Source organism: Cordyceps javanica, chromosome 4 (genome assembly GCF_051103115.1).
Source record: "Cordyceps javanica chromosome 4, complete sequence".
Taxonomy (NCBI): domain Eukaryota; kingdom Fungi; phylum Ascomycota; class Sordariomycetes; order Hypocreales; family Cordycipitaceae; genus Cordyceps; species Cordyceps javanica.
The window spans coordinates 2,293,158-2,318,982 of record NC_139298.1 but is presented as its reverse complement, the minus strand read 5'-3'; the positions used below and the strand labels follow the sequence as shown (position 1 = coordinate 2,318,982).

The 25,825-nt window shown below is 51.7% G+C and overlaps 7 protein-coding genes across 7 annotated transcripts; 4 read left to right on the top strand and 3 right to left on the bottom strand.

Moving 5' to 3' along the window:
• Positions 1–268: 268 nt before the first annotated feature.
• Positions 269–1,843, top strand: V2A60_006586 (proteasome regulatory particle lid subunit RPN7; the record flags this gene model as incomplete). The annotated part of the gene is made up of 3 exons (XM_083257880.1): positions 269–724; positions 783–1,588; positions 1,645–1,843. The coding sequence occupies 3 exons, from the start codon at positions 269–271 to the stop codon at positions 1,841–1,843; spliced, it is 1,461 nt and encodes a 486-aa protein (XP_083114006.1).
• Positions 1,844–2,203: 360 nt separating this feature from the next.
• V2A60_006585 (pyridoxal phosphate-dependent transferase) lies at positions 2,204–3,717 on the bottom strand (the record flags this gene model as incomplete). The annotated part of the gene is made up of 2 exons (XM_083257879.1): positions 2,204–3,255; positions 3,330–3,717. The coding sequence occupies 2 exons, from the start codon at positions 3,715–3,717 to the stop codon at positions 2,204–2,206; spliced, it is 1,440 nt and encodes a 479-aa protein (XP_083114005.1).
• Positions 3,718–5,734: 2,017 nt separating this feature from the next.
• Positions 5,735–6,089, top strand: V2A60_006584 (mitochondrial 54S ribosomal protein bL33m; the record flags this gene model as incomplete). Its single annotated transcript, XM_083257878.1, has 3 exons — positions 5,735–5,747; positions 5,855–5,971; positions 6,043–6,089. 3 exons carry the CDS (start codon positions 5,735–5,737, stop codon positions 6,087–6,089), a joined length of 177 nt encoding a protein of 58 aa, XP_083114004.1.
• Positions 6,090–6,946: 857 nt separating this feature from the next.
• On the bottom strand, positions 6,947–8,990 carry V2A60_006583 (uncharacterized protein; the record flags this gene model as incomplete). Its single annotated transcript, XM_083257877.1, has 6 exons — positions 6,947–6,992; positions 7,061–7,409; positions 7,641–7,786; positions 7,837–7,938; positions 7,994–8,222; positions 8,297–8,990. The coding sequence occupies 6 exons, from the start codon at positions 8,988–8,990 to the stop codon at positions 6,947–6,949; spliced, it is 1,566 nt and encodes a 521-aa protein (XP_083114003.1).
• Positions 8,991–11,764: 2,774 nt separating this feature from the next.
• On the bottom strand, positions 11,765–13,690 carry V2A60_006582 (ribosome biosynthesis protein ENP2; the record flags this gene model as incomplete). The annotated part of the gene is made up of 1 exon (XM_083257876.1): positions 11,765–13,690. One exon carries the CDS (start codon positions 13,688–13,690, stop codon positions 11,765–11,767), a length of 1,926 nt encoding a protein of 641 aa, XP_083114002.1.
• A 2,003-nt stretch (positions 13,691–15,693) lies between these two features.
• On the top strand, positions 15,694–18,873 carry V2A60_006581 (mediator complex subunit 13 C-terminal-domain-containing protein; the record flags this gene model as incomplete). The annotated part of the gene is made up of 2 exons (XM_083257875.1): positions 15,694–17,371; positions 17,423–18,873. 2 exons carry the CDS (start codon positions 15,694–15,696, stop codon positions 18,871–18,873), a joined length of 3,129 nt encoding a protein of 1,042 aa, XP_083114001.1.
• Positions 18,874–21,054: 2,181 nt separating this feature from the next.
• Positions 21,055–24,339, top strand: V2A60_006580 (E1-E2 ATPase-domain-containing protein; the record flags this gene model as incomplete). The annotated part of the gene is made up of 1 exon (XM_083257874.1): positions 21,055–24,339. One exon carries the CDS (start codon positions 21,055–21,057, stop codon positions 24,337–24,339), a length of 3,285 nt encoding a protein of 1,094 aa, XP_083114000.1.
• Between the last annotated feature and the right edge of the window lie 1,486 nt (positions 24,340–25,825).

Below are 25,825 nucleotides of genomic sequence, written 5' to 3'. Positions count from 1 at the left end.
CGAATGGTTATTTTCAGTGCCGCTTTAGAAGACGATGCTGAAAGACTTGGAGGTGTATCGCCTCTGCACGTGACCAGCTTCACAGTCTTACCAAAGCGGCGTCGATTATAGCTAAATTGGGCCGTCTCCACGACACTGGCCCAAGCTACGGCCTCACAGTAGTTGGATTCCATCATCTTCCGCCATCCGCCTCATCTCCCAATTCGCATCAACAAGCCTTCCCAAGCCGGACGTCGGATTCTCTTGCAAGTACGCCGCCGCCGCCGCCATGGGCTCCGATCCTCAGTACGCAAAGTGGCCGCTGCTGCCGCTCTCGCAGCACGTCTTCACCCTCACAAACGCCTACGCCTCGAAGCAGTCACAGCAAGCCGCCCTCAAGGCCCTCCAGGATGCCATCGCGGAAGACAAGATGGCGCCATTTTACCGCTACCTAGCGCATCCCATTGACGGAATCCTCAACCAGGTCGGCGAGGGCGGCGCGTCGGCCCCCGGCAAGCCGCTGAGCCGCAAGTCCTCCCTCGTTGGTATGATCGCTACCAAAGCCGCACACAGCGTCCACCTGCCCTGGGACGATGCTCTATATGCGCGCTTAAAGGAGGACAACGATAAAGAATTGGCGCAGTTGCAGAAAGAGGAGGATGAAGCCGAGGAACAGGCTGGTGAGACGGAAGTTATGGCCGCTAAGGGCAAGCGCGCTGACTTTTGGGCTCGCGTGGGTGACAAGGTAAGCAGTGATCAGACATGACGACCCTTTAAATGACACCGTACTCATGACTGGATAGGAGAAAGCAATCACAGCCTATGACGATGTCTTCGAAAAGACGGGCATCCTTGGCAGCAAAATCGATCTCGTTCTAGCGATAATACGTATGGGCTTGTTCTACGGCGACAAGCAACTAGTCAAGAAGTACATTGAGCGCGCAAAGGGCCTCGTCGAGACTGGCGGTGACTGGGATCGCCGCAACCGTCTCAAAGCCTACGAAGGACTTCACCTTCTCACCCTCCGATCCCACAGCACTGCCGCCCCTCTGCTCCTCGACTCGCTGTCGACTTTTACCAGCTATGAACTCTGCACGTACTCGAACCTTGTAGTATACTCTGTTCTGGCCGGTTCCGTCTCGCTGAAGCGCGTCGACTTCAAGTCTAAGGTGGTCGATGCTCCTGAGATCAAGGCCATTCTCGGCGACGGCGAGGACAAGCTGCTCGCTCTCAGCGGTGCTCTGAGTGCCGGCCCCGGCGCCGATGATACTCCCGGCACAAACACCCCCAAGGCCACAACGACAGCCGTCAACCTGACCACCCTTGGGTCGAGCACGGAGCAGCCCGAGGCCGAGGCCGCCATCGACTTTTCGCCGCTAGCGCTTCTCGTCAGCAGCTTGTACAATGGCAACTACAAGACCTTTTTCCAGTCGCTCGCTTCTGTGGAGGAGCAGTTCCTGAACCAAGATCGCTACTTGCACGAGCACAAGACGTGGTTTATCCGCGAGATGCGCCTCCGCGCGTACCAGCAGCTTCTTCAAAGCTACCGTGTCGTCGGCCTCGACAGCATGGCCAGCGACTTTGGTGTCACGGTAGACTTTCTGGACCGGTAAGTTGCTCTCAGTCGTCAAGATGTTGAAATACTGTGCTAACAGCCAAAATTAGGGATCTCGCCCGCTTTATCGCCGCCGGCCGTATCCCCTGCACGATTGATCGCGTGACCGGCAAGGGCGTCATTGAGACAAACCGACCAGACGATAAGAACAAGCAGTACCAGGATGTTGTCCGACAGGGTGACCAGCTCATCACAAAGCTGCAAAAGTACGGGCAGGCTGTTAGACTTCGAGGAAGTGAGAGGGCATAAGAGACGCGGGCAAGGAGCGGGTTATGGTTGTTTACGTGCACTGTGTCATTACCACTTATGTATGATACGAAATCCGAGTTAGATGAGGACTTCTGATACCAAAATACAAAACGGTCAGGTCATGCAACCAGGCTCTATGGTGTTTTTAATGTACGTGGCCCAAATGGAAAATGCAGAAGTCACGAGTGATGTAAGTGCGTAGGAGTAATTCATTCATCATATGTCTATATACTGCTATGCAGTCCCAAATAAAAGATTTCTCTATCCAAAACACAGCGGAAAGCACATTGGAATGTCATTAAATTTATTCTTCTCTCTATAGTCTTGTGCTGTCAATACTATACGCAAAGATCGCCCCTTTTACCTGTATTTGTCCATGAACTCCTTGTGGAACTTGACGATGCTGCCAACCCACTCGGTGCCGGGAGCAAGGAAGGTGGTGCGGAAATGCAAGGTACCCTCGACCTGACCGAACCCACTGCCGGGGATGACGCAAATACCGGTGGCCTTGAGCAGCTCCATGGCGTAAAACTCGTCGGGCGAGCGACCGTCTGCCTTGGCGGCATCCACGGCCTTTTGGGCGAGGGTAATGGTGGGGAAGAGGTACATGGAGCCTTGTGGCTCAGCGCAGCTGACGCCCTCCATCTCAGAAAAGGCCTTGTGGAGGGCGGAGGCGCGCTCCTGCAGACCGTTGAAGATACCCTTGTACTCCTGGTCATAGAGAGCAAAGGAGGGGTCGCCGGGGCGGGGCGGGTTGACCATGAGCTCGACCATGCACTGGCCGATGACGGGGGCGCAGAGCATGATGGAGACGAACTTGTAGACGTTGGCTTCGACCTCCGGGTCGAGGCCGACGACCTCAAAGTAGCCGCCACGGTGGCCGCACTCGCCTACCATGCCCTTGGAGACGGAGTGCAGCGAGGCGAGCTGAACCTTGTCATATTTGCCGGGGGTGTCCTTCTGCATCTTGCGGAGGACCGACTTGAAGCTGTGAAACTTGCCAACGAAAACGTTGGTCTGGTAGACCTCGTCGGCCATGACGAGCAGGTCCTTCTCATTGGCGAAGTCGATAACGGCGCGGATGTCGGCCTCGGGTAGAGAGGAACCGGTCGGGTTGCCAGGATTGATGATGACGATGCAGCGAACGTCGATACCGTCGGCCTTGCCCTTCTCGTAGCTCTTTCGGATGGTGTCAAGGTCGGTGCCCCAGTTTTTGGACTCGTCGAGGTAGTAAGGAACGGGGGTAGCGTCGAGGAGGGCGAGCGATGCCGTGTAGAGGGGGTACTGGGGGATAGGAATCATGATACCGCTCTGCTTGGAGGCGCAGATGACATTAAGGAGTGTGTTGACGCCGGAAGAGGCACCAGTCGAGAGGTAGATGTGAGCCGGATCAGCGGGGAAGCCATCGCGCTCTGCGGCAGGTGCACGTAGTTAGCAAAAGTTCAGGTCGAAAGTGTCGTTGGACACTCTTGGTAGTCAATATTACCCTCAATAAATTTGGCAATGCTCTCCTTGATGGCAGGGACACCGTTGCTGGCGCTGTATGCGCCGACAGAGCCAACACTGGCGAGCAGCTTCTTGGCGCGGGCAATAACGTCGGGCTGGTATCCGAGGCCGTTGAGGAGGACATCCTCCTTGTCGAGCAGCAGCGGGTTCTCGAGGATAGACAGGACCTGGCGGAAGAAGGTGAGGGGCTTCTGGTCGAGCTGCTGGGGGTTACCAATGTTGGCGCTGATGACCTGGTCAAAAGGCAGCGTCTTGTCACCCTTGGCGAGGCGGGCGCGAAACTCCTCCGACTTAACGGCGAGCTCGCCGCGGACGGCGTACTCGGCGTTGCGGACACGCTGGTTGATGGTGTCGACGGTGAGGCCCATGGTGGATTGGAGGCGTCGATAGGCGTACGAGACTGTTGTTCTTGGTGTTGCTGAGGACGGAAGAAGGAGGGGGGTCCGGACGTGAAGCCTTGCGAGGACGTGGGGTTGTAAAAGGGCGCTTGGCGGGGCAATCGTGAGAGCTGCAACGGAGCAGATCAATGTCAGTTGACTTTTTCTCTTTTTGACGTCGAGAGCAAATCAAACAGTTATAGATAAAATTGGATCCAATGAAGAAGAACAATAACAGATTGCGTGTTGTGCGCAAGTACACTCGATGCCTGTAGAGCGCGGGGTGTATTGATTTCTTGTATGTAATGGAGGGGCAGAAAAAAAGTAGGTAGAGGAGCGAAAGCGGCTTTAGGAGGCAAGGACCGGGGAGAGAGGCAACTATGCCACGAACCGGCTCATGTTGTGTTCCACGGCAAGCACCGATTTATACGAAAAGCATGACGCTCCAAAAATCCCGAGAAGGACGGTGCGCAGCATAGGAGCACTCAGAGGATAAACCTAGTTCGGCTGCCACAGCAAATAATAAGCCGTCATCCTACTTCGACTCATCCCGCGTCATGATCAGCCCAGCCAACGAGGCCTGTTCCGCAACCCCGGTTCAGAAGGGGTGGTACACCAAGACGAGCCAAGAGGCGTGATGGCTTTTTTTCTGGGCTGTGAAATGGTATGGCTTGCGTATCGGACTCATCCGACGCCGGGTCACGCCGGCAGAATGGCTTTCTGTGTGGCACGGTCTATCACTGGATTCGGCCTCTTCGCAGCGTTGATGCGCCGGCGTGGAAGCTGAGGTCCGGTAGCGGCGGATGGGGTGAGGCAGTTGCACAACAACCTGGAGGGTATGAGGAGAAAAACCCGCCATACAAGGAAAGAAGGAAGGGGACAAGATATAGTCAAGGGCGAAAAAAGAAGAAAAAAAGAAAGAGCAGGAGAAATGGAATTAGAAGTAGCCAAAGAAAAGGAACCTCTCTTACCTGCCACTCGGTGTGAGCTGCGCAAAACCACACTCTGTGCCACGACTAGGCCCATTAATTACAGGTCTCGATATAACGCCGTTTGATGCAAGTTCTTGCAGTTGATCCGACAATGCTCAAATTTTCATCGGGAAATCCTGTTGTGAGAGCGAATTTTCTCATCCGCAGAAGCAGCAGTGCTACACCAGCATTCTTATAAACCGCGCTATATCCGCCAACGCTCTCCTTTATTAAGGTCCTTGTGTCAGACAAGACGGGCCAAACAGGGCGGGCCGGATTTCGGACGTTTCATGGGTGGCATTCATCACAAATAACGCATCACTTCAAACATGCCAAACTATCAGCACACCAAATTAGCGTGATGCGCAACGCGGCGATCCTGCTTCTGGGGCGCTGCATGGGGTGCCAAACGAATTCGATGTCCTAGCATTGCAGCTGGACCATCCCTTCTAACTCGCCCGTAGAATGCAAAACTATGCCTGGAGACTAACCGTAATCTGCTTATTCGCTGGATTTTTCTTATTTTAGAAAGAACCCTGCATAGGTATCTACCTAGCTTGTAAGGAGGCTCATATATCTGCTGGTACCCGCCAGAGGCACCTTTGATTCCCATTGCCTTACAGCGGAGAGATCCACCTGATAATTCAACCTACCTGCCTGGGTACCAGTAGGTAGGCACCTACTAAGCAGGCATAGGTTTAGATACGTAGGTATGTAGCTCACAAAATAAACCTGCAAATGGTCTTTATAGGAGAGAAAGCAACAGATATCTAGGCTAAAATAGACTCGTGGATCAAAACTCAATAAAATTGCTCTTTTTTGCATGGTAGAATTGCCATTTTATGGATGCTGGCTAGTGTGTCTACTTTATTACCGCCCTGCCATTTCCTACACCAAAATGTCTGTCCCGGAAAGCGGCTTTACCATTTTCCCGAACTTGTCAGCGACTTCCCTTAGTAACTTGAATGAAGCTTCTCACGCGGCACCGTGCACGACAGCAATAGCTCTCAAACCAACTAGGCCCAATCACCGCAATCATGGCCAAGAAAGGTGCGCATCGCGAATCCCTGACTTGGGTCGCACTCTGAACATCCGATGGAAACATCGTATCATCACCAATCTCTTCGCTCCCGTCGCTAACAATATCCGCGCTGCAGCCAAGACTCGTCTGATCCACGTGCGCCTCCTCTCCATGGCCATGACGGGATTCTTCTACACCTTTAAGCGCCCACGTACGGCTCTTCCCATGGGGCTGATGAAATACGACCCGATTGGTATGCGCGAAGAGCCTCTTGTGAGACAATGCTTCATCTACGGCGCTCAAGCTAACTTGGAGTTTCTACAGTACGAAAGAAGGTGCTCTTCCTCGAGTCCAAGCGAAAAGGCAAATAAGCAACAAGATCACCCCAAACCCTCGAGAACGATTGCACTTCTACGAACATGCACCTCATTTTCCGCTTTCCGAACATCTGAATGGCGACAAAGTCGACAACGCATGGGTAGCCAACGAGATGCCGCGCTTCTCGACCTGAATCCGCCACACTGTATTATAACAAACGCATATTTGGAGTTAATGGATGGGCAACTTACGCGCAGTGTGCGCCATGTACTTCTGCGTTGAGCTATGCTACACACATGACATACTAGAACTTGGGAGAAAATATAATGAATTCAGCCAATCAAGTGTACCATTCCACCAACTGGTCAAGCGAGGCCAAGCGGCGAAGCAAATGCGAAGCAAATCAATTCCTCCAGCCTGAAATGCGTCGGCAATCGGATCAATGTTTGATACTTTTCAGACTGCCGCCGTCATCCCCGCAGCTACGGCGGTAGGGCCTTTTGCCAAGTTCGCATCCGCCAGATCTCCGAGACAAACTTCCGGTCCATTCGCGGCATTGTTTAACCTGAGATACTCCGTCATTGGTGTAAGTCCAGTGGCCCTATTTGATGACGGAGATCCTGCCAGGGGAGATAGGATCAAAGTGGAGCGAATATCTGCAATCGCCTGCTCTGATGTAAGTAAGATGCTGCGAGCGGAAGCAGCTAGACTCTTCGTTGCCGCAACCTTGTTCTGAGACTGTTTAAGGATTGATCTTGGCCTTGCAGGCTCTCTTCTGCGCCGCTGCTCTTGAGCCGTGGTAACTGGGAGTGGCGAATCGCCCCGTGGCCCCGGACTATGCACTACAACTTTTCGGAGTTGAGTTTCACATGCAGCATCATCAGGATTTGGTTGGATAGCAGGCCAAGATTCAGGCCTTGAACATGCAGGCGACTGGCTGCTCGATATATGGCTTGCTGATGCGTCCGTAGTTCCGGAGCCATCTGAATGCAGCGCCCGGTCGCCCATCGTTTGTTGAACCCACTGCTCTTCTTTATCCATAAATCTTGATGTCTCCCGAATCAGGACGCTCATGTCGTATATCTTCTTAAGCGATAGTGGTACATCATCCACTTTGGAGAGCTGTGACTCAACCTGTCGTAGCTTGAGTCGCACGGCCTCGACATCCTGTAGCCATTTTCGGTCACTGGGGGCCGATTTACGGCTATTAGTCCACTGTGAAAGTTGCAGACCGAGATTTTCTTTCAGTGTCTCGAAGGCCGCTTCGAAATTCTTCTTTAGGCCTGTGATAAGCTCCCGCGAGACGATCTCTTGACTGAGGAACTTGGCATCAACATGTCCGGCCAGCATTTCGTAAAATCGTTGCGCGTCGCCTGTGGTTCTCTCTAGAGCAGACAAAACTTTGCAGCTTTCTCCAGATAAACCTTGAGTCGATTCCAAGATCACTGCAATACTTGTACCTATAGCTCCACGCGGAGAAACCCCCTCGACAAGGCTCTCCAGACGGCTATTTCCAACCTCTACTCTGCTGGCCACATCTCTATTAGCCGCCGATATCAATGTGAGCAAGTCAATCACTTCTGCATGATATTCGTTACTGTTACTCATCGTTTTTCTGAGGTCGATTGCATGTGTTTGAATCTGCTCCTGGAGCTTTGACCATCCTCCTTCGGCAGCTGCTGCCAACGAAGTTACGGATGCGTTTGACTCGGACTGTTTCGTAGCGATCCCTTCAATTGCCGGGAGAAGACTGCCCTACAGTCAGAATTTAAAGGGAACATTTTACCAACTACTACTTACCTCCCCTGGATAAGATTTTCTAAGCTATTGAGCTTAGCATGTGATCTTGAGACCTGCTCCTTTAACTCGGCAAAATCCTGATCGTGTCGTAGATCCTCAACTCTTACAATAGTCAGCCCCCATATACTACAATGAAATAAAAGGAGAGATAACGAACCGGGTCTTCATATCTCTTAGCTCAATAGCTACAGTGTCTTGGGAAGCATCCAACACCCGAAGCTGAGTGATGAGGCCACTAAGCTGGGAATCTACTTTTTCGATGCACGCTCTTGTAGTTCGACTGGCAATGATTTCGTTATAGAATCTCTCTTTGTCTTCTTCGAGAGCATCGATTTGGTCGCACTGAGTCTCGTTTTCTTTCTCTAGAGTTTTGATCTTGCGTTCAACTGTGCTCAATTGTAAGCGGAAGAGTAACAAAAATAAGAAAGAAAAAGAGAAAAACGAGAACCATTTAACCTACATTCAGCTGTCTTATACTGGAAATCATGCTGCATGTGTTCAACAACCTTCTTGAACTCCTCACGCTTCTCTTTATTGCTCTGTAGAGCCTTCTCCACTGCCTCAGCGGTGGCTTTTTCTCGCACATCACCTTGTTTAATCTGATTTTCTAGATTCGTATAGAGATTTTTAGATTTGTTGAATAGTTCTCGCTGTTCCGTAATGGTATTGACCAGTTTCTCTTCCAAACCGTTGAACTTAGCGGGCATTTCCTTGACTTGATTTCGAAGTTTTTCATAGCCGACATTGAGCTCGTGGATTCTGTTTTCCAGGGATTTCTTATCCTGTGAATAGCGGGTATTCTGTCTTGTAAGATCTTGTAGCTGCTCTTGTAAAGTTTGCAGGTCTGTTTTACCCGTTTTTACAGCACTCTGAGCTACCTGAAGCTCGTTCGCCTGTCGCTGAAGCTTTTTCTTCAGGCTATGTATGGTAGACCTTGCTTGGTTAGATTCTTCAGTTGTAATTTGAATGCATTCATTCCAATGTTTGACTGCCTCAGTCATGGCAAGACGCTTTCGATCAGGCTCCGAGGTTTGATGATTCGTCTGACCGAATCGTCTCTTGCGCGAAATATTGCTGGCACGTGAGCGGTTGCGGCGTGGAAGCGAGCTATCTATCTCGAATGAGAGACTTTGAGAGTGACTTCGACGAGCCATTCTTACATGACTTGGTGGTGTTCGGGTTGTATTGGAGGCCTCGTAAATACCGAAGTCTTCAAGGTCTCCACAACGCGGTGGTGGCGTTCGGCATTGACTGTGTTCCCTTTGCAAATGCTGCATCCCCCTTTGCCTGCCATCTCCCCTTGTGAGCCCTTCAAAGGGTTTGGAAGTGCTATGGTGCGCGTTGTGGGCGGGCCTGCGCTCCGTCTCCGAGAGAGAGAGGTCCTGCTCGCCGCACATTCGACGCGCTGGGCTGCAGTTCTCAAAGTCAAAAGTAATAGATGGTTCGAGTCTATCTTGTGGAGGGTTTTCAGATTGAAATACATCTCCTGGATCTGGACTGTTGTGATCGCTTCTATGGGAGAAATGAGCAGAAACACTTGGGTTTCTGCTTGCACTGACAAGAGCTTGATCTTCAGCACGAGCGTTGGCGCCAAAGGAAGTTGCTATATTGACCTGCTTGTTGGAGGCAAAATCTAGTCCCAGATATTGGGTTGTTGATCGTTGTGAAGGTGACTGTGCTGGCAATGTGGGAATCGTTGGGTTGGAGGGGTGTACGCCCGGTACGATGCTCTTGGGTATTGGGCCAGAAAACTGTCCCTGCTTATTCGCTTCTCGAGCATCAAACGAAAATCCCCTAGAGAGCTCGCCATCTGATAATATCTCCGTGTTTAGTTGAAAATGAGACGCCATCATCATGTTCGAGCGTGAAACGCGATAACACGATATGGTGAGCGGGATGCAACTGCCGCGTAGAAGGACGGAGAGTAAGCCGTTGATCGCGGCTGTCACCATGCACGGGATATCTGCAATGCAAGAGAGCAATTGTCAATGGAAAAATCCTGGTGTAGACCTCGACGGGAGGTTCTCTGCAATCTAGCTCCCAGACAACCAAGCACAACGGGCGGCTGGCAGGACGGACCGTCAAATAAAATGGCAGTTGCCACTCGCTTGCTGCCTGGTGATCTCACAGTGGAGAACGACATCTTCAACTGCAATTGCCGAAGTTAATACATTCTCGGGTCAGTGGGAAAAAAAAGGTCGGGCTTATCAATCATGTCCCTCTTGCATTGTATGTGTGTATACGCCGTGCACTCAGATGAACTCCGGCTCGCTGGCAACCTCTTTCCGTAGTAATACAGATCCCACGAAACTAGCTGAATGAGTTGCGGTGTTCTAAACATGAAGCGTAATGTTTCCCCGTAGTCCTCGAGAGCAAGGCTTAGTCCTTCGTTAACAATCGCGTTTTTATTCCGTTAATGGCTTTGGACGATGAAACCGGAAAACTTGCTTGCCACCGGCGTTGTGGCGTACTTGGCTGGATGGAAATAGGATAATCATTCTAGAAATTCCGGGCACAAGGCTGTGGCGCTAAATCCCTCCGTGTTACGCTGCCTCGCCGAGTTTGACCTGAAAGCCAACAAGACCATTATCCCGAATGAGAAAACTTGCAGCAGTGTCCCGGAATGTGTGGTTACGATCACCCATTGAGGCTAGTCGAAAGGCCATGACCAAGAGCGCATTCAAGCTGGTCCAACAACACAAACCCTGTCATTGATCTGCGAGGCAATGCTTAAACGGTAGAATTACTCTCTGCCAGGCTGCACACCATTCCCTAGAATCACAGAGCTAGTGATGCTACATGCAGGTCTGGGATTTGTTGCTTGCCGTCTCTTGCACCTGATTGGGCAAGTACTATCGTGTTAAGCGCCGACCTCAGCGCTTCGTGATGGTGTGGATCGCAGTCGCACCAATCAGCAAAGTACCGGCGTGGGATGGATAGGGGGGCCCACGAAATGCTTGCAATTCTGTGTCCCCTTCGATTATCATTGGTAGCTGACTGCCGGCATTGCAGCACGCAGGAACCGCATGCTGCCTGAGGGGACGTGCCACACTTGAATACACCCCTCGTGCCCTGGTGGCTGCATGATGGATAAATGTATTGATGATTCCCGTACGCTTCTAGATTACTTGACTATACTTTTGCACGGTACAACTCCTATGCAAACTTCTTTACACCAGTAACTTTATACTCGTGCATCTCTCGCAAGCCGATTTGTGTGACGCATCTAAGTACCTGCATACTCTGCCCTTCGAACGACACAATCATGTCCACCACCTCGGCCAGTTTTCCAACTCCAACAAACAGTTATACGGATGCCGGGGATGGGCTTGGGTCGGGCGTCGAGTCAGGGACTGAAGCCGGCGCCGCAGGAGACAGCTCAAAAAATTCGATAAGTCTGTCTACCGGAGGCATGATCGCCATCATTGTGGTCGTGGCTGTGGTCGTTCTTATTGGTGGTAAGCTGACGACGCGCTGGACCTTAATTTCTTCAGTGAAATGCTAACGACTGCAATGCAGTGTCCACCGCCACTTTGTTCTTCATCGCCAAGAAGAGAGAATGGAAAGTCCGCGAAACCCTTCGGCGATCGGCCCGAAAAGTCGCTACAGCCCTCACCCCACGCAGGTCACAATTTCCGGACTCTGTAAAGCGCTCCGTTGAAGCACCGACATCCAGTCGTCTGCAGGCGGTTGGTAGTAGAGACGGTATACTAAGATCGTCTGACGAGGATCTGGAAAAAGGATGCCCTCCAAAAGAGAAGAGAATGAAGTGGCGGAAATAAAGTAAGCGGAACAGTTTGTGGTGATTGGGCTCGAATTTTTGCGGAACGCCTTCTGTGGTCAAATGCTTTATTGATGCCGGGGAATCATGAGAAATTTTTTGGTTTAAAGGTCGAATGTACATAGTTTGGTTGCAAGTGAGGATAAATCACATCTTGCGGAACGTGTTAGAGCTGGCGCTCCGCCTTCCGGTGTTGAATCGTCTTTGTGGCTTCTCAGTCTCTTCCTGGCTCTTCTTCTTCGACTTTGGTAAAAATGTGACTTCACGATCGCCGACAACGTCACCGCGAGATCTGATATGACGGCCTGTGCCAGCTTGTCTTGATCCTAGACTAGTGTCCTTGAGTGGCCGGCCGTGATTCTGAGTTGAAGACACCCGCATAGTGATATCGGCCGGCTTCTTAGGAGCTGTCCGAATTTCGTCATCGCTAGACTCATCATCTGAATCCTTGGCTTGGTATCTCTTCGGGGCCTTTGGATCAGGCTGCTGGTTAGCCTCGATAACGGTACTCGGGTTGAGGACCTGAAATTCTCGGCTAGTCTCGTCAACCTTGTAGTCTTCGTCTTCGAACAGCTTGCTGAAACGAGAGTCGCCGAGTAATCCAGCACTGGTATCGACCTCGCCTCTGTTCTCCTGCTTCTTGAGGAGTCTATCGACAACTCGCTGGTTAACCTTGACCTTTTTACTGCCTCTGATTCTGCTAGCACGCTCCTTTTCAATCTTCTCCTTGACGCGCTTCGTTCTCTCCTCCTCGAATGCGTAGGGATTCGCAATGAGCTTGGCCTGATCATAGAGCTTGGACGCAACAAAGTAGCCGTGCATATAGGGCCGCAACAAGTTGCTCTTTCCAACCAAATGATCAAGGCTAAGTTGCTTAAGCTCAGGTAATGACAAGAACTTGTAGTTGTCGTATGTTTCTGTACGCACTTCCTCTGCCATCTCCTCAACCATGTTGTCTAAGAAGGAGCACCACTTTGGCGCGGGTCCGAGCTGAGGTATGAAAAAGGCATGTTGTTGGGGCCCCTCGTTCGCGGTGAGGAGCATTCCACTATCCTTGCACCAGGCGACATCGTTTAGGTCAACAGCGGGTTCGACTGATGTCCAAGGCTCGCCGTCTTTCTCGTCCCAAATCTTGATAATGCGCTTATCTGCCGACATGACCTTTCTTTCCTGCGATGAGGTTGTCATGTGCTTGAGATTCTGTACTGGGAAACCATATCCGTGATCCTTCTTCAACATCGGAGTGGGGCGACGGAGGTCAAAAAGTTGAACCATGCCAGTGCTCGACCCGGTAGCCAAGGACAAACCAGACTCGTTGAAGTCGATGGCTGTGACCTCTCCATCGTGACCAGCCAGCAAGGCGACCCGTGATTTGGAACGAGGATCCCAAAACTCGACTGTACCTATGGATGTGCCAAAGGCGAGTAAGTTGTGCGAACGCTCTGCAATCGCCGCTACATTGACGCTTCCCACATGGATACCGCCCTGGAGGCCACCACCCGTGAGCTCATCATCACCGCCAACCTCGATTTGGTATGATTTCATAAACCGGCCCGCCTCAAGGTTCATGCGGAAGACTTCGCCCTTGCCGTCGGCATCAATGCCGACGGCCGGGATCAGCGCTTCAGTAGAATTGCGATCATATTTGATATCTCGACCGTATCGCGGCAGACGAACTTCGTAATGACAGCCCATTGGCGTGTGAAACTCGATCCTGCGGTCGGTCTGCAGGTGCAGAGATTTAGAGTAGTCGGACGATAGGAGAATGAAGCTGTGGTTGAGGGAGTTGGTGTGCCGAGCGAAGGATAGACCAAGTTGCGGCAGGTTGTGGACATGTATTTGAGGCTTATATGTACCAGTACTCATGACCCAGTCTCCATCTTCACTGATTCGAATGCAGGAACTGGCCTCCTCGAATTCAAAATCTTGGAGCAATTCGACTCGGCTTTGGTACTCGGCATCGTTTTTTAAGCTGCGCTTTCTGCGGCGGGCGAGCCATTCTGGCAATTGTCTGGCGGTGTTGGAACCCGAAATCGTATACACGGGAACCGTGCCGGGGTTAGAGAGCTTCATAACTATCCTGAAGTGCTTTAACAGGAAGAAGCGCAAGAAAAGGTTCAGAAGGCAGTGTAAAAAAAAGTTGGTTGGTCTTATCGACAAGCCCAGAGAAAAAAAACCTTGGCCCCGTTTTTCTGGTTCTCGGGTGAACCCCACAAGTTGATTGAGGTATGTACCTCGCGCAGACCCTCGGGCCTGCCTAGGCCGGACTCCGCTATTAAGGGCCCCAGCCAACCTACGAATGTCTGCTCGCACGCATCTCATCATCTCCCGCGAGCTTTCGCGCCGCTCCGCTTGTTCACGCACGTTCAGAATCAAGTGGGCAGATACGCCAGGTCTACTGAACGACTGCAAGAATATATCTTGTCTTCATTGAATCCAAATTGCGCCTGAGCCTCGACATCGAATACTCAGGCAGCCTGCGCTCCTCCGCGCATTGCCGGCCTCACCGTCTCGCGGAAGCCGGTCTTAAGAGCTGCTGAAATGGAGTCAAGCTCCCTGAGGTGACAACGTGTGGCATTCAAGTTCAGTTATCGATATATCGCGCCAATTCGAGGATTTCTGGCTTCAACGACGACTTTCCTAGCACTTGCGCAAGCCTCGGGCGTCGCAGATCGACGCTTCCCCTGCTCTCGGCATATACCCTACGGTTGCAATACTCGCTTGTTAATATGGATACCGTGGATATTGAGACAAATGTTCTCCATATTGTAAGTCTTCGAAGCTGATTACAAGGGGTGAAATGCGACGCATTGGGAACTAACCGGCATTAGAACCATATCGCGAGCGTCGAATATCGATTCTACGAGCCCTCCACAGATTCGAAGCAGACATTTTATCCAAATGCTCTCGAAATCGAGAGCAATCTCAGAGAGCAGGGTCATATTATCTCTTTCGATGCGACCCGGCGTGGCCTATGGTATTTTCGTATCCAGCGCTCTGTCGATGCAGAGCTACAAGGCCCGTCAGAGTTGTCTGCGACATTTACTGCCAGTGGCCAAAATTTGGTTTCGGTGAGAAATGGATCTATGGAGCCATCTGCATGGTATAAAGCCCTTGCCCCAGAACCGAACCATCAAAAGCCCAATCCCGCTTCGTCTGGCCAAGGCGCACACTTGCACGCTACAGGGACTCAGCAGGACCACGACGCAACAGCGCCGATAGAACAGACTGAATTGCAGAATGCAAATGGCTACTCTTCAAAAATTCTTTACGAATCATTTGTTGGGTCTTTGCTATTGACGATATGCTCCAGCTTTTGTGCGCGGTCCGAAGCGCTGCCCTTGAATTTCCGGACAGTCCTTCTCCCTACCCTGAAACCTTCCCAAAGTACTTCAGAGCGATGGCAGGGAGAGCAATCCCAAGCTTTGGGCACTTTGAAATGCTATATGATTAGTACAGGCTCCTTGATACTGTCGTTCTCTGTGACAGTCTGCCCTGGATTAGCGAGCCTGGAGGATATATTGAGCGCCAGTCCTAGTCCTATCGGGAACAATATACTCGCGGCACCTTTTGGCGTCATGACAAACGAAGAGCAACTCTCACCGTCTCACTCGACTGGAACCAACTTGGCCCATACCCCGAATGCACAGGCTTTAGCACAAAGGTCACCTTCACACGCTAATTCTTCACTGTGGAAGCAAGCATGCATGGCCGTTTTTCAGTTGCGAGGGGTTCCAGGAGCTGCGCTGCGTGACTGCTCTTGGGTCAACTTACTTGTTTCTAAGCCCAAGCTCCAAGACACAAGACAGGAAAATGGACGTAGCACCTTGGCCACCATCAGCATTCCCTGGCCGGGATCATTGTGCTTCCGAAAGAAAGCTCTCGAATTGTCTGCAACGAATCGTATCAGTGACACAATTGCCGTCGGTCACGAAGAAACACATGACCCGCTCGGAGACGCACACAAATGGCTGAGCTCGGCAAACGAGAGAGAGGAGCGAGTTATCAAGCGACAGGTGGAACGATCTGCTGCAGGCGCAAAGGACAATCTGGCCGTGGATGCACGCCTAGCCAAAATGAACGCTCCGTCTCCGGTGACGGTGCGAAGACCGAGCACGACAGGCGGAAACGCTGTGTACCCAACCCCGCCTGATGCTATTCAAAATCTGAACGGCGTGACACCATCCATGGACGGCAATCTTTCAAGTCCCGGACACCAGCTCTCCGTTGTGGCTGACGTTGATATTGACTGTGAACCTCCTGGTGGTGCGAGTTCGATACACCAGCATACTGACGAGATGGCCGAAGTAGCAGACGGAAAGCCACTGCAATCGGACAACAACTTGTTGAGTGAAGCAGAAAATATGTTTGAGGACATGGGAGGAGACATGTTTGGTGATAACGACATCACTGATGCGGACTTCAATTTCTTCGACGAGCAACCTGATGACCTCAGTATTGACATGTCGTTGGATAACATCAAGACGGCTAATAGCTCAACTGCTACTCCGGTCAAAACTGAAGAGCCCTCTTTATTAACATTGGTACCACCAGCGACGGAATCGGTCGTATTTGCCAAGCCGGAACTCAAACATGCGAGGAGTTCGCAGGCTGAAGACAGTCTACAGAGGGGCCGGGATCTCCAGGCGAAGTCTGTGAAGCGTGGCTCAAGTCCCTTTGACCCTGATAGTGTTTTCAAAAGGCTCAGAGCCACTGCGTCACAACAGAACCAGGGAGCGACATATGGCGTTGGCCGAAGCAAAGCATACAAGGTCTTCGGAAAAGTCGACTTTCACCCAAAAATGCCAATGCTTAACAAGAAATACGAACATGGTGGATTTTTCGACTTCGTGCCAAATGACAAAGACGCCGACAAACTGGAGCCTGGTACACTCCCTAAGACCGATTATTTGCGTCGTCATAGCAAAAGCAGGACCAAACAGCAAGCGGGTTCGCGCCGATCATCGTTGGTCAAATCGGGTAATGATTCTGATTCCCAATTGTTGGATCGTCAGCTTCTGAACTTGGATGGTGACATCTCCGATGGAGATGACTCGAGCAGTGATTCAGACAGCGCATCAAACTTGTCTGTCAAAGAACCCACATCGCCCATCAAATCGACTGTGAAACAGTCTACATTGGGTGAAGATGATGCTGCCTCATATGCCACCACTAGTAAAGACCCTGAGCTAGCTGAGGAACCAGATGAGCAACTTGCACTGGAATTGCCCCGACTCTCTCTGTTGGACGGGCCGGACACATCGCTCTTCAAGTATTTCACCGATCCTCAGCCTCTATCTCTGGACATCTCCCTCAGTGACGAGGACATGGTCCAAGTGGCACAGCTTGTGGCAGAACAGGCAGCAACAGGATCATTGCTAATTTTCAATGGTCAAGGTGGTATTGGACTGCGTACTGCCACGGAGGAAGACGTACGGATTGAGCAACTTACGGGTACGCGCACCGTGTTACAGGCGCTTCGCGAGGCGGCTTCTTCTGTGATAGGAAGCGTTTCTCCAGTTGGACTCAAAAAGCTACTTGAAGTTCAGGACGGCTCACTTCCAGGACAAGGGAGTCGGGTACAGCCGCGCCAAGTTCCTTCCAGAGATCCAAATTCGGAGCCTATCAAGCCTAGCAACCTTTACCAAATACCATGTCCACATCTGGAAGTACGTCGGGCTGATGTGAGAATGTCACTGCTACCTACCGCCGTGACCTTCTGGGAGAACCTGGGACTCGCACCTTCGTCTGGTGGTAAAGACATACATGCAGTGTGTGTGTGTCCTAAATGGACTGGCATGATAGGCAACGCGCAGACATTTTTGGGGCGACTCAAGAGTGCTTATGAGACGTTAAAACTAGGTACTTTTGAGAATATGCCGCTCTCTGCAGATATGGATGATGGCGTTCTGCTCTATGGAGTGGATCGAATTTCAACCGCTCCGGATGCTACAATGATGGGGCATGGTTCTGCGCTCCTGGAAAGCATGGAAACGCTCTCCAGTGCCATGTCGGGTTTGCAAGTCGTCGACACGAACGTGGTCGTGTACTTCATGTATTCCGCTAGTAATCCTGGAACGATTGTCGAAGCATGCATGGCTTTCCAAAGATTCTTCGAGTCATACAAAAGGGCGCTTTCGGCTAAGCGAGAAACGGTCAAGAATGAAATCGTTCTTCAACTTGTTTCCGCGGATGCGATTTCTAGCTCTACATGCATGGTTGTCACACCTTCCTCGGAGTTGATCAAGCTTTGCATGGAGACATATGACCGTTGTACACTTTTCGGCGGCAATATGCCTGCACCGGCGATTCGACTCGAGCAACCACTGCCACGCATCATTGACTTCAAATTGTCTCCGGCGCCATCGTCATCTCTGGCTCGCGAGAATTCATGCATTCATATTGCCTACGCGCGGAGCATTGACGGCCGCTGGGTGACAGCGGCCTGGACCGACGACAGAGGAAATGAGCAAGCCACGGCAGCTTACTGTCTCGGACGTAAGGGTGAGCCTGAGTCACGGACTATGAATGATGTTGCAAATGAAATTTGGGAAACCACTGTTGAGCTTATTTCGACATGGAAGGTTCATTACCGAATTATCATGACCAAGTGCGGCCCAACAGACGAAGGCGAAATCGATTTTTGGATTGACTTGGCACGAACCGAGATTCACGCCAGTGTGACTATGGTTGTCATGACTGTCGATACAAGCCCATCATTGCAACTTGTGCCTGCCCCAATCAAAATACCCTTGCAACCGCTATCGATATACACAACGCCTGTGTCTACGCCGCAGGCTAACATTTTATCGCCTGATGCTAGCGCGACACCGGCAACCCCTGCTCGAGATGCAGCGGCAGCCGCTGCGACGCCTGGCGGCGAAAGCACTGGCGATACAGATGTGGATTCTGTACTGGCAGACGTTATGGATCAGACCTGGGGTGCAATCGTTAATCACCGATTGAACAACACATTCGGTACCACAAGCATCCAGCCAGCACTTATCAGCGGCTACCTCATCAAACGAACAGGTCCAAAAGCAGAAGACGTGCCCTCCGTCATGGAGGTCAACCTCGTCTACACGGAAGCGACAGCCCGGACATACGAGCCTCTGCTGCGAGAGATGCTCAGTTACTTTCGAGGTCTGGGTACTCTGGCAAGAGCGAGAGGCGTAGTCGATCGCCAGACGGATGTCAGACCGTGGCACGTGGCTGCCGCGGAGAAAGCTCTCCGGGCGCTCTATATTTTGATGTGAAGAGATGCTTGGAGCCGCCACGGGAGAAATGAAAGGACCCGGGAAATGTGTTTTGTTGATGAGTATGTTTGATTATGAACTGGGCATTTGCGGCGTGCAGTGGGAGTTCAACTCGTTGGGGTAGAGGAAAATGGCGTTGGGATTCTTCTTTTTTGCATTAGGCTGATAACAATATCGGGGTATAAACTTGATGAACGGAGATGTATAAAGAGCCCAGCGAACTTTTTCTTCTTTCTTTTTGTGTATCTGTTCTTATTCTCTTTGAAACTCGAACTATTTCTCGACCAAGTTAGTTCAGCCAGGATCTTGACCCCTCACTCATCGGCTCTGCTTGGTAGTCATCGGACCACAGCCCAGCTTTCACTGATAACCGACCAGGAAATATCCAAGCAGGACGAAACGCCACACAAGGTCGAGGCGCCGAGCAAGCCTGCCCAACCCCGGCAAGCCTGCCCAACGTCAACCACTAGAATAAGCAGCCTCCTGGACGGGTACTTTATCCAAGTACGGGATGCAAGACTGGGTTTAGGAGCATTGCCGCCCACTTGCAGTTTCGTATCAACAATGTTTAAGATGGACAATAGCATTCATGTATATTGGGTCAGCATAGCACTGAGAACGTGGGCACACCACGCCAATAGGACCAGAGAGAGGGGCGCCTTGGCGTCGGGAAGAGTTCAGGGGATCGACAGATGCTTTATCAAGAAGACACCGCCGGAAGTACCACGATGCCGAGGGGTTCCTTAAAAAGACCGCCAGGGCAACCGTTACCCCCTCGGGGACGCTTTGATGCTGCAGATGTATGCTCAATTTGACAACGTCATGGTACCACGAAACGGCCAATGAAAGTTCGTCAATCCGATATCTCAAGAATCAACGAGAGACTACATCTTTCGATATGGTCGTGTTCAGCCGATCGGGGTGTTCGTAGGCTGTTCCTACGATTCATTATTGCTCAGCACCTCCCCACGAAAGCTTAAAGGAAGAAGTTTTCTTTCCTCCTCTGGTCCTATCATCTGCAGACAGGGCTTGTGATACTACGGCCGGATGAGATGGGAGTGGTTGATCGTAACGTCGTGTTTGGGTATGGACGAATGGCCGAACAATTCTTCCCCAGATTTTGCCGCAGTGCAAAGTGTTGCAATCACACGTTGATTCCATATTAGTGCTGAAACGCGGGTGTTTAGTAGTTGATTGCTGGTAGTAATGCAGCCCCCGGCCAGAAGCCACTGTGAATACGTCGATCACGCGATCGAAGAGGTGTAAACGAACTCAGCCAAGACACGTGATCTGGGGAAGATGATGTAATAATGTGTCTATGATGCCGCTAGAATGTACAGGAATCGCGTGGTATTCGCTCCTCGTCATTCTGTCCTTTTTTTTTTTCCCCTCCGAACCTCACATTTTAATTTCCGTATATGCAAGGTCAATCCTACGCACAAATATCGCACAGGGGTCCGCCACAGCTACTCCACTGGTCATTCGTCTGGTGTAAATCCCAATTCCCCTTGCCATTCTCATTAGCCCGCTTTTAGTACTTAGCCCACTGGGCCACTGCCGGAACTCGCCGCAAAAATCTCGCGCTGGGAGAGGCTGGTTGGCTGGATCTGATAGCTTCTTCGCCACCAGATCTGTTATACCACCGCCCCTATATACGACGCGGTGTAACAAACTGCCGCCGGCAGTATTGACATTTTTCACAATTTTCGAGGGTCATGCTTCAGGGCCGCGGATGATAAATCTTGCATTCATGCCCTTCATGTACCGATGCGTGCTTCCCGCCGTCTCGCCTTTCGCCTGCAGTGAGGCTTGCCGCCCGGGTATGTACTTGCGATATTTGTGCGGATTTTAGAGTGGGTTTGTCATCGACGGCCATATTAACGCACCACCACGCCGTAATGGCTACAAAAGTCGTAGTTAATTAATATAAAGCTCTGACATGGCAGCTACGTCTCATGGTCTTTTAGTATCATAAGTCGACTTTCTCTGTTTCATTCAAACTTTGGCACTTGCCCTTTTCGTCCGTTTCAGCCCCGCAATCTCGAATCCTGCCTCTCTGTTTACACGTTACATTCCAAACTTCAACACCTGGCACATCCTATCGTTGCCGTACGATCGTGTCAAGGGCCCCCGTGCCTCCAGCAAACATTTCCAACATAGCAAACGTGGGGCACATCAAGCATGGCGCCGTCTCAAACTGCCCTGACGTCTTACCTCTTGGGCAACCTCCACTGCCCATCATGTGTCGCTGCTATCCGTACGCTGTTGGCAGACACCTATGGTGATAGGATAAAATGGGTGTCGCCGAACCTGGTCACTTCTGTCGTGACGGTCGAGCATCAAGCCACCATACCCGGCATCGTTCAAAGCATGGCCAAGACTCTCGAAGACGTCGGCTATGATGTATGCGCTGTCGATTCGACCAACGACGGCACCGACGATAGCGTCACTGTCGTCGATCACGGTGACGGCCATCTCGTGACCCCTAAGAAGGAAAGCCCCTTCAGTCTTTTCTCCTGGCTTTGGAAACCCGATGCCTCTGCCTCAATAGAGGCGGCTCGCGCCGCGCATCTGAAGAATTGCGAATCCTGCCGAAACGGCCAAGAGCACGATGTCCTTTCGAGGCGGGCTTCAGCTTCAGTCGAATCCATTCAACGCTCGCGGACAGAATCTCCTGCTCTCGAGGGTATTGTTACCTCAGGTGTGACATCTTCGGGTCCCTGGCGAGCCACTCTTTCAGTCGGCGGCATGACTTGTGCCGTCTGTACAAACACGATAACTAGAGAGATGGAAAAGCTACCATGGATTTCCAGAGTCGTTGTCAATCTCGTGGCAAACAGCGCCCTTGTCGATTTCACAGAACCTGATCGCGAGCAAGACATTGTTGAAGGCATCCAAGATCTAGGCTACGATGCCACCTTGGACAAGGTACAAGATCTCGGCCAGGATAGCAAGAAGACGGATGCCCGCGAGGTTGAAATCGAGATTGACGGCATCTTTTGCCCACGTTGCCCTGACAGAATATACGCTACGATGAAGAGTTTTGGCACTAAGCACGTTGACGTCCTTAAGAAGCCTACCCTCAACCGTCCACTCCTCAAGGTCCGATACACTCCAGCATCCCCTACCTTTACCGTCCGACATATTCTCAGAGCCATCGAAGCAACAGACTCGTCGCTGCATGCCTCCATTTACCATCCCCCAACGCTCGAAGAGAGGTCTAGGGCCATCCGCGCCAAGCATCAGCGTGCCCTACTCTGGCGCATGATATTGGCGCTCATCATTGCCGTCCCAACACTCATCTTCGGCATCATCTACATGAGTCTCGTCTCCGACTCGAACTCTACCAAGCACTTTCTCATGAAACCGTGGGTTTCTGGACTTAGTCGTCTAGAAATCATACTGTTTGCGCTTTCTACCCCTGTCTACTTTTTCGGCGCCGACATTTTCCACACGCGGGCTATGAAGGAGGTCTGGACAATGTGGAAGAGTGGCAGCCGTACGTCTCTGGCTCAGCGCTTCTACAAGTTTGGTAGCATGAATCTACTCATCTCTCTGGGTACAACTATTGCATACTTTTCTTCCATTGCCCAAATGATTGCAGCGGCCGTCAACCATGATGAGGATGTCCCATCGGACCGGTTCTACTTTGACTCTGTCGTCTTTTTGACGTTGTTTTTGCTAGCAGGTCGGTTGATTGAGGCTTATAGCAAGTCAAAGACAGGAAGTGCCGTTGAAGCGCTGGCCAAATTACGTCCAACCACCGCGCTTCTTGTCGAGGGGAAAGCAGGTGACGTCAGGACGACAGAAATTCCATTAGACCAGCTGGAGCATGGTGACATTATCAGAGTGCCTCACGGCGCTTCACCTGCGGCAGACGGCACTATTCTTACCGGGGAAAGCAACTTTGACGAGTCTAGTCTTACTGGCGAATCGCGCCCTATCAAGAAGATCCCAGGTGACGAAGTCTTTGCGGGCACGGTCAACAAGGGCGCTGCTATTACGATCCGTGCCACAGGCACATCCGGCAAGTCCATGCTAGATCAAATCGTTGAAGTCGTCCGTGAGGGCCAGACAAAGCGAGCGCCCGTGGAACAAATCGCTGATCTCATGACTTCTTACTTTGTTCCCGTCGTCACTCTGATTGCAGTCATTACTTGGATCGTCTGGCTGGTCTTGGTTCAGACTGGCAAGGTTTCCAGCGAAGAGACGGATACTTCTAGCGGGCGTATTGCGTTTGCGTTCCAGTTTGCTATTGCCGTCTTTGTTGTGGCTTGCCCATGCGGTCTCGGACTCGCTGCTCCAACAGCCATCTTTGTCGGCGGAGGTATCGCTGCTAACCATGGCATCCTCGTCAAAGGAGGCGGCGAGGCGTTTGAAAAGGCAAGCAGAATAGATTGCGTGGTTTTCGACAAGACGGGCACACTTACTGTAGGTGGTGAGCCTCAGATCACGGATTCGGCGATGTTTCCCGAAGGGCCGACTGATGTCTCCGAAACTACAATTCTCTCCGGCCTCAAAGCCATCGAGCAGAACAGCACCCACCCCATCGCCAAGGCGATTGTGGCGTTTTGTGGCACTAACCAATCATCTGCGGACCTTGACGAAATCGAAGAAGTTCCGGGAAAGGGAATGAAAGCGGCATTTACGTCCTCCGAGCTCAGCATTGCCGTCGGCAACGAGCCCCTCATGAATAGCCTCGACGTTGTCATTTCGGAGAGAACCCGCTCCATGCTTGATACATGGAAGAGGGAAGCCAAGTCCGTCGCTCTCGTCGCCATCCAAAAAGGCTCCTGCTCTGCCTGGCATCTCGTCGCCATCTTGGCCATCTCGGACCCCATCCGCGACGAGACCGCACCCGTCATCAGGGCGCTGCAGCAGCGCGGCACCCAGGTCTGGATGCTGTCAGGCGACAACCTCACGACAGCGCAGGCCGTTGCGGACCTCGTCGGTATCCCCGCCGACCACGTCCTCGCCGAGGTGCTCCCGTCAGAAAAGGCGGACCGGGTGCGGTACCTGCAGGCAACGGCCGGCGGCACCGCCGAGAGCGGCCGCGCCATGGTGGCGATGGTGGGTGACGGCATCAACGACTCACCCGCGCTGGCGACGGCCGACATTGGCATCGCCATCGGATCTGGCAGCGACGTGGCCATTTCCAGCGCCGACTTTGTGCTCGCCAGCTCCCGCCTCACCGCCGTGCTCACGCTGCTGGATCTCTCCCGCGTCGTGTTCCGCCGCATCAAGATGAACTTTGGCTGGGCGCTCGTGTACAATATGGTGGCGCTACCCATTGCCGCCGGCTGCCTGTACGCGGTCCGGACGAGCGGCGGTGCCCACGTCAAGCTGGACCCCGTGTGGGCGAGCCTGGCCATGGCGCTGTCGAGCCTATCGGTCGTGCTCAGCAGCCTGAGCCTGCGCAGCAAAATTCCGCTTGTCGGCTTCCGCGCCAAGAAGGTGATTGCGTAATAAGTATTGTTGGATTCAAAGGGATGTATACCAGTGAGCTAGGCCTCTTATTATTACGAGTTTGGACATGGATTGTTTTGGCATTACTAGCGTTGCATTAGCTATAACTCCCATTGAATTATTATACCATGGGTTGTCTTTTTATATCTTTTCTGTCCCCATCATGCCCATCATGTTATAGCTTTGGTCATAAGGCGTGATATATAGTAAATCACCAAAGCGCATAAAGGACATGACGTGTACAGGGGTAAGCGTTGTTCAGCAAAACTCTAAACATGTAAGAAGAACATTTCTCCGTTGTGGTTCCCAATAGGGACCGGAGTATTCCGCTCTCGACGGGATAAAAAAAAGAAACCAATCCAACAGTGCTACACAGATGATAAAAAAAATTACCTTTAACCGAATTCTCGGCGTAAGCTCAGCATGCCAAACACCAAAACCCGACAGTATAATGCGCGCGCGCGTGCGTGTGTGTATGTGTCCGTGTTTTTCGGAGTCATTATACACGCCGCGCGTACGAGATGTCACCAAACCCGGCCGTCGCCGCCGCCGTCGCCGGAGCCCCCCCCCCCCCCCCCCCCTTGTCACTAGCTACACGCCCACCACCACACCGGCGGCCCTCTCAACGAGCGCGGCACAACCCACCCACAAGGTAGAGAGGGCAAACACAACCACACTACGGAGTATAAGTTGTATATGTATGTATATGTATGTATATGTATCGGCTTTGATAAGACGGTGGCGATGGAGGGTAAGAGCAGGGGGGATGATGATGGACCGAAAAAAAAAAAAAGTGAGACGAGAGGGCAAAACTGCCGGTGAAAGTCGGTATAGTAAAAAAAAAATGAAAAAAGATTGTCGAGGGACAAGAAGCATGTGCGCATTCGCTTGGCCAGGTTTTCTGAATAGCGGCATCACCTGGACCGGTTTTGCTGCGCCACGTGCCGCCCCCTCCGTCCATCCATCCCGCCCTCCCTTCCTCCCGCCGTTGCAGCCCTTGTTTTTTTTTCGGGCCCATCAACCGCCTTTTGCGTTGCCAGTCATCAAAAACAGGTTGCCTGCCTGTATGCTTAGTACTATCATTATCATTATCACGACTGCTCCTCTCACCCATCTTGAAATAGCTGTAGAAGACCACCGCGAGAGGCTTCACGTGCCCATCGATCATGCCCTTTTTTTATGTGCAATTGCTGCTGCCCCCCCCCCCCCCCCCCCCCCCCGCTTCGCTCATCACGGCCTGTGTTTGATATGGGCTTTGCAGCACATGCAAGAGATGCCGCTCCCCATGTGAATCCATCATATCTTCTTTTTTATTTCTTTATTTTTTTCTTCTTTACACCGAGAAAAGAGACCAAGAATGTGAACGTACCTCTTCGCATCACGAGTCATACATGACAAGATTCACATGTCCTTTTTTCATGATTGAATAAACCGTCTCCCCCTCCCCACCACACCACCACACTCAACTTTACTTACACAGCCCAGA